Below are 8,103 nucleotides of genomic sequence, written 5' to 3'. Positions count from 1 at the left end.
AATAGTTAGGGCATAAAGAAAAGGACTGATTAAACAAGGTGTCAGTTAAAAGGGGATCATCCCGCACCGCGCCATTCAAACCCAGACCTTCTAGTATGGTATTTTCTACTGGAGTGAAACCAATATAACAAAAATTACTATCCATATTTGTGACAGCCGAATATCTGAGTTGCCTAGCACAAAGCAAGATAGGTACCCATCCGCCTGCCCAACACAAAAGTAGCAGCCAAAATTAATTTTCCTCCAAACAAGATTATTTAAATTAAAGATGACCATAATCAATTTTATTTTTTAAAACCTGAAAATGAAGCAAAAGTCAAATGAAGACTTACTTTTCTTCCAGTAGAATCAATGGCAATTCCCTCAGGTGCCATAATTTCAGTGGTGAGAATGGTAGCCCTATTAGTTCCATTGGGGCTGGACTTCTGAATGCTGTCCTCCGAAGTGTCCGTCCAATAAATATCGCCTGTTTTCCGATCAACGTCTACCGAAGTGGCCACTTTCAGCTTATGAATGGGCAGCACCACGTCAGCCATGTAGGGAACATCCAGAGAAATCAGCCTGATGTCCATCCGATGAGCCATGATTAGGTAGTTCAAAGGGCTATTGGTGCAGGTTGTGCCATCCTGCTTCAAATACGCAGCCAATGTAAAATCGGTGATTTTGATTGGCGGTCTTACCATTAGCTTCACTCCTGTTGGGCAGGCACAGGTGTGTTCGTTGCCTCTAAGTTGCTTCAGAAGACACAAGTGGGAGCAACCTGCTTTTGCTAAACACGGACTGATCATCTGCTTGCGCGTTCTGTGGAAAATCTTGATGCCCATCACATCTGGAACGTTCTTTACTAGGACTGTTCGGTCTTTTCCTGTGAACTTGTTGGCTCTTTCGATGGTTTTTCCCATCCAGTCCGCCCAGTAGATGTGGTCTTGATAGATATCCAAAGCGTAGGGCTTAGGAATGCTGGCTCCAGCTTAAAAAGGTTTATAAGCCAATTTTGCCCAGGCGAAACTGAAAAACTTACTCAAGAGAATACCGCGTCCGCTCCCGTCCAAATTGATGAAGCTGATGCAGGACAGGTCCGCATCTGTCCAGTAGAGTTTAGACGATTTATCTACAGTGAGACCACTGGGGGTTGACAGGTCCTGATAAACCAGCGTTTTCCTACTGCTCCCATCCATAAAGGCCCGCTCAATGCGAATGTCCGCTCCCCAATCCGCCCATATCATAAACCCACCTGGAAAAGCCACAATCAGACCTCAAAAAGAGCGGTGAACAAATTCCCATACTTCTAGGATCTAGAGTGATGTCGCCGGGTTTATCAACGTTCTCCCAAATTAGGAGGGATCGCACTGAGCCATTGGAGTTGGAAACTTCGATTTTAGAGGCATCAGCGTCTGTCCAGTACAGATTGTCTGATACCCAGTCGAAAGCCAAACCTTTAGGGTTGACTGCAAGATGAATGTTTCTTTTTAATTAAATTATTGCAGATTTGAGTGGCTGTTTGAAATTTAGCAAAATTAGAACTTTGCTAGAAAGCTCATTGGATAGAGCACTAAACACCCAAGAATCCATGAAAATATCAAAGTTTTCACACAAACAGTGTAGCAATGTGATTGCAATGTGGAATCATCTAGGACTTACAAATATTAGTGTGGGCAATCACCACATGGTCCGATCCATTCCAGAAAGCGCGGTTGATGGTTTTGGTCGCCACATCCGACCAAAATATATAGTTTCTGGCGGAATCCCATGCGATAGCTGCGGCATTTTTTACATTCTCCAAGGGAAGTACCATTTGGTTCTGATGTTGATGTGAGTCTAGACAGAAAACACTGGCATTAAAGCCAGCAGTCTGAAAGGAAGCCACTCACCATTTAAATGCAGCAGCCGAATGTCCTTTTTCTTGGTAAACAGCAGAAAGGAGTCAGGCTGCCGGCAAGTTTTCTCATCATCGTTCAACTGCTGCCCCATCCTACAGACGCAGCTAAAAGACACTCTGTTGGGAAGACACAAGTCCTGGCAGCCTCCATTGGAGGCTCCACATCGATTGGTGAATTCTGGCTGTCGGGTGGGATGAAAAGTGCGCACATCCATCGGAAAGTGAAGCCTTGCATGAAGAGTTTTAAATCCAGCGCCTGTGACTTTATTGGCTGTAGTGATGGACTTGGTATGCCAATCGGTCCAGTAGATCGCATCCTCAAAAACGCTGATTGCAAAAGGATGCGGGAGGCCTTTAGTGATGACTTTTCTTCGGCTGGTTCCATCCAGAGCGGAGACTTCGATAACGTTGTGCTTGGCATCGGCCCAGTAGATCATGTTATCGGTGTAGTCGATTGTTAAACCATTAGGCCAGAAGACTGATTCAGTAATGATTCTTTTGCGGTCTGAACCGTCCATTTCGCAACGCTCTATTTTGGGATTGGGGCCCCAATCGCTCCAGAATACCCAGGCTGAGCCCGGATGGACCACAATCGCTCTGGGCTTATCCAGTTCACTGGCCACTATTATTGCCCGATGGCCTCCGTCCAGGCTGGCCACTTCCACTCGTTTCGTTCCAGAATCCGTCCAGAATATCAAGTCGTGGATCCAGTCCACTGCTATGCCTCCTGGTGACTCCAGGCCGGAGTTCACTATGGCTAAACTCCCTTAAAATGAGCAAATACCAATAAAAACTTTATTAAAACTCACTGGTTGCGTTGGTGCCGTTCAAGGTGGACCGCTTGATTTTATCGGTAGAAACATCCGACCAGAATAGAAGCTTCTGTTTGTAATGGTAGTCCAAAGAGATGGCGTTATGCAGCCCCTTTGCAATCAAGGAGTACTTGGAGGTGCTCAACGACATCTGAAAACCACCATTTCCTTATACTTTGGTCAGTTAAAGTTGAGGAGTACGCACCTGCCGAATATCGATTCTATTGGCAAAAAGCAGAGTTGGATAAGCGCCTACTGCCTTGCAGGTCCGCAGATCTGGCCTTAGCACATAACCAGTCATGCATCCGCATGTGAAACTCCCCATGGTGTTGTAGCACGTTTGAGAACACACTGGATCAGTTGCGTACATGCATTCGTCGATGTCTACACATCTGGAATTTGCATGGAGGCAGGATTTTACACAGAGCAACAGATATTATTCGTCTATATACATTCCGAATTTTACTACCGTATTATTGCAACTTCAATCTTGCGCCCAGTATCAGAAGCGATTGAATTGAATTGAAAGGTAAGTAGAGAAAACGCTCAGCTTAAAATTCATTTTTACCTCTGAGCAAAATCCATGAAGAAATACTTACGATGTACCATCCAGATGCAGTTTGTAACCATTATAGCAATCACAGGCCTTTTTTCCATTAGCCAAAGTAACGCAAAGTTGCTCGCACACCGTATTTCGAACGCACTCTCGTCTAGTTGGACAATTGGTTTCATCTTCACCACTCGGGCAGTCTTTCCGCCCATCGCACTTTCTCTTCCTTGCAATGCAGAAAGCTGTGTGGGACTTATTCGGCTCTGTAGCTGAGCACGCGAACTTAGCTTCGTCGCAAACTATGCTGCAAATGCTTTCGTCCTCCCCATTAGAGCAGTCCGGTGATCCATCACAAACCCAGCTTTTCTATATATTTTTTCTATGTATTTTCTATCTGGAAAGGTTGCAAGGAACTTACCAATATGCACTGTCCATCAGCGCAACGATGTTCATCAGCAGCGCAGGTTTTGTTGAATGAACTGTTGCAGTCGACTTCGTCTTCTTCCGTGCTGCAGTCTTTTTGGTTGTCGCAGAGCCAACGCTTTGGGATACAGTCACCGCTTTTACATCTAAAAAACCAAATAGAAATTTGGGAAAAGAGTCAGCTGAAGAAAGTGTGGAAGCAGATGAAGTACTCACTGAAAATCGCCCACTCCACAAACTCCCGATTTCTTCGGGCAACTGTCCTCGTCACTCCAGTCATCACAGTCATCATCACCATCGCATTTGAATTCTGATTTAATGCACATCCGGTTACTGCATTGAAACTCTTTTGGGCCGCACACAGAAGGAAGAAGATCTGGAGTAAAGAATGCTTTTTCACATAGCGATCAACGTTTAGGAGATCGGGATTAAAGGACTAAGAAAGAGTGCAACTATCAAAATGAGGAGGCCTAAGCTTCCAACAGGTAATGAAGATTGAACACTTGATTTAAATTGCTTCTCCCCGATCTTCACTTGACGATCAAAGCTTAGTAGATCTGGATAGGGAGGATCACCAACATCAAGCAAAGCTAAGAAAAAGACTTAGGAAGACAGAAGATGTAACGACTAATGTGAAAAGGAATAAGATTGAAAAAAGGTTGCAACAAAACACAAAGGATGGAAACTGGAAAATGAGACAAGGCAAAAACCGAGAGAGAGTCATTTGAAACATGTTTTTGAAGAAGAGACTGCTAAAAGTGCAAGAATGCAAAATACTGAGTTCACACTTACCGCAATTAACCTCATCAGATCCATCAATGCAGTCCAAGAAATGGTCGCACCTCCAGTTGCCATTAATGCACGTTCCATCGTCGCACTCAAATTCATTGAAATTGCATCTGTTGTTCGAGTAAAAGTAAGCAACCAGTTGACTGGGGGTTTTGCAACGACTTACCCCACTTTGGTGCAATTGAGCTCATCTGAAAAGTCTCGACAATCATTGTCGTTGTCGCAAATCCATGTCTTTGGTACACATAAGCCGTTGCTGCATTGAAACTGATCCACTGTGCAGTTTCGCTGGGATCCTTTGAATAAATCAGCTAAGTTAGAATTTTTTTTTTTTTTGAACAAAACTGATTTTTTATCACCGCAATGTGTTTCATCCGAATAGTCACCGCAATCATCATCTCCATCGCATAACCACTCTTTGGATATGCAACGTTTCGTTTTAGGGCACATAACGAAGTTCTTCAGAGATGCGCAAATGGAGGCCAGATGGGACTCATTGCAGTTTTGTTCGTCTTCGCCTGCTGCACATTGGCGCGTTCCATCGCACCTTTATAAGAAGTTTTTGATTTTTGCAAACTAATCTACAGTTACAATATGGGTTGCTACTGACCTCAGGGATTTATCGATGCAATTGCAGCCTTCGTCGCATAGAAACTCATCCAGTTTGCAGCTGGATGTGCAGGTGCTACTTGCCGGGTATGCTTCATCAACTGTAGAAAACCCGCCACCTGTTTGAAAGAAAAATGTAGTCTTCCCACAGTCAATCCTCTGGTTGTTTCCCTACCCGGAATCATGCCCCAATTGAGAATATCCGGTGGAAGATCCAGATAAGGATGCATTCCGTTCACCAAAATGCCTCCTCTGTTCACCATGTCTCTTCCAACGTCCGATGTGAATCTGGGTCGTTCCTCCGTGAATGGGGCGAATGCATGGTAGGGCAGAGGAAGCGGAAAGTCTGGATACTCTGGCAAGATGATATGCGGTCGGAATGTGCTGCGCGCTTCATACAGAAGTTTTCCAGTTGCCAGGACTGTTCGGCGTTCTTCTTTGCTTGGGGACTTTTTGTGGCTCTCGCGTAAGGAACTGGAGCCGAAACGTTGTCGGGCTGATCCGGCAGGGACGGTACTGTTTGTTGAATGTGCTGGATCGCATAATACTGTAAAGATTTTTTTTTTCAGTTATTCCAATCTGCTAATTATTTCTGGAAATACTAGGAACATTAGTGAAAGTTTATATTTCAAGTTCACGTTTAGTGAGTTCGGGTTCAAGACGAGGAAAAGTACTGATTCTACTAAAAATTTGGTATTTTGTAAGCGGCCCCTTTTTTGGTTTTTTGGTAACAGATGATCATTTAACCGCAATTCATGTAGCAAATTGCATTGCAGCATGTTGAATAATTTAGAGCAAAAAAACTTAAAAAATTAAGAAAAAATTTATTGTTTCGATCACCGTTGAAAAACTGCGCTTTGATGGCAATTTTCTGAAGAAAAAGACAATGCTTGCTTAGTTCCGTAAAACTGGAAATAACAACTTTCACTAAATTATAAGTTTAGTCAAAGTAACTGTTTGCTAAACTAAACTCGTCCTTAAAGGAAAAAACAATATACAAATCAAAGAGACACAAAATAATGATCCAATGTTTATTTATGGTGACTGGTATAAGAAAATGGTTGCCAGACGTAGAATTTTTACAAGATATTGTTTATCTAAATGGCGAAATAGGAACGAAGTTGGGATATGCAATAGCCGATAAAATAAAAATCATCGCAATAAAGACGTGTAGGAATCCAAGTAAAAAAAATTGGATTCTTCAGGTGCCCCCACGTCGCTCAATGATTCCTTAAGAAGCAACAAATTTATGCGGATCTGATGAAAGTCTATGTTCAGGAACATTTTAATATGGCAATTTGTTTTAATTGTTCTGGATTTGAACATGTTGCTAAACATTGTCGAGAAAAACAGTGCTGCGACAAATGTGGTAAAGCACATCATAGTAAAGACTGCATCAGCGAGGCCCTTCGTTATCCAAATTGTACCAGATTGAGACTGAAGCATACAACAAGGCTTATTAGGACTGAAGCCGGAGGCAAGCCAACATCGGCAAGAGATGCGCAATAACCTGTGCACCAAAGAAGATTAAGACAATATCAGAGCAGTATAAATTACGCTGAGGATCGGTCAGATTGTTTTTTACAAAAAAAAAGCAATAAATGAAAACAGTACTTACACAAAAAGCATTATTCACCAGAATGTACAGTCCATGGGGAACGCAATTGACCGAATCAATGAGATGTTAAATGAACACAAAACATGTGAAATTTTGTGCTTTACAGAACACTGGAAGTCTCAAGATCAATTACGAAGTATACGGTTAAATAATTTCAGCTTAACATCGACGTTTTGCAGAAAAGAGGGAAAACATGGTGGATCAGCAGTTTATTATAAAAACAGTGTAAAGTGTAAACCCCGACAAAAACTAAATGACCTATCAATAAGTGTTACTAATAACTGTTGTATCTTTATATAGGTCTCCTGCGGGAGATATAAAGGTATTTATGACTCGACTTGATCAATTATTGTTATGTATATTTAGGAAGGACAGCTTGGTATTTGTGTCAGGAGATTTTAATATTGAAATGTTAATAGACAATGAAAGGAAGGCCAATTTGGTGTCCCTAATTAGCTCGTTTAAACTTGTTCCTACCATAAATCAAAATACCAGTCACAAATACCTCTGCCAGTTGCATCGATAATGTATTTACAAACTCAGAGTTTCTATGTGCACATGTCTTTGAGAGCTTTGTTTCAGATCATACTGCACAGGAGGTCGCTTTTAACATTTAAGAACAGAAGAACGACATTTAAAGCAGGGACGCATGTTTTTGGAGGAAGACAAGGGTGGTAAATGATCAAAACTGGCTTGAGGTATACAGTATGGAAGCATCTAACGTGAATGCACAATATAATGCACTTATGAACAATTTTAAAAACTTATTTAATCACAGCTTTTACCGCAAATTGACAAATAAAAAATAAAAACCTAAAGTGTACAAAGATGTAAATATTATAGAATGTAAGTATAGATTAGACACCCTATTAACAACATTAATAACATTAACAAAGAAAAGAGACCTATGATAGCCTATTAGCTAAGGCACGGGCAAATCGTTATGAAAATAGAATTAAAAACTCGGATAATAAATCAAAATGCATGTGGTCTATTTGCGACTAAATAACAGGGAAAGACCCGACCGTTGATGTAAAGGAGGAAGGAGAGCCTGAACATATTGCTAATAAGTGCAATGACTTTTTACTTTCCATTGTGCCTAATTTATTGAGTGAATTGAGTCAAATCCCTTTTAATTGTAGTATTAGTGATAATGTAAGCTCCATGTTCCTAAGCCCTGTARCACCCAGGGAAGTTTGTAAAAGTGAGTTAAAAACAAAAACAGTAGCATAATTAAGATAGCGGCTAGAGAACTGCAAAATATTCTGTGCTATATCATAAATAGTTCTTTTCGATTTGAGATATTTCCTGAAAATTGGAAAATTGCTTTAATTAAATCCTTACATAAAAAAGGAGACCCTGAAGTCCTGGACAATTATAGGCCAATAAGTTTACTACCAGACTTCTCGAAAATATCTGAGGT

General features: G+C 41.4%; 1 protein-coding gene across 1 annotated transcript in view; it reads right to left on the bottom strand.

Moving 5' to 3' along the window:
* The window catches only part of LOC109533633 (low-density lipoprotein receptor-related protein 4), a 17,793-nt gene that overhangs the window by 7,109 nt on the left and 2,581 nt on the right, over positions 1-8,103 (bottom strand). Inside the window, 15 exon segments of the mRNA XM_048670239.1 lie at positions 331-629; positions 681-970; positions 1,022-1,234; positions 1,287-1,448; positions 1,642-1,818; positions 1,872-2,636; positions 2,689-3,083; positions 3,291-3,607; positions 3,660-3,810; positions 3,881-4,040; positions 4,457-4,563; positions 4,620-4,749; positions 4,813-5,000; positions 5,064-5,181; positions 5,238-5,609. Coding sequence (XP_048526196.1) covers positions 331-629; positions 681-970; positions 1,022-1,234; positions 1,287-1,448; positions 1,642-1,818; positions 1,872-2,636; positions 2,689-3,083; positions 3,291-3,607; positions 3,660-3,810; positions 3,881-4,040; positions 4,457-4,563; positions 4,620-4,749; positions 4,813-5,000; positions 5,064-5,181; positions 5,238-5,609 — 3,844 coding nt within the window.

The sequence above is a fragment of the Dendroctonus ponderosae genome, unplaced genomic scaffold (assembly GCF_020466585.1).
Source record: "Dendroctonus ponderosae isolate FM_Combo_2020 unplaced genomic scaffold, Dpon_F_20191213v2 Dpon_F_20191213_1, whole genome shotgun sequence".
Lineage (NCBI taxonomy): Eukaryota > Metazoa > Arthropoda > Insecta > Coleoptera > Curculionidae > Dendroctonus > Dendroctonus ponderosae.
Note: the sequence above shows the minus strand (reverse complement) of the source record. Positions and strands in the feature narration are given on the sequence as shown.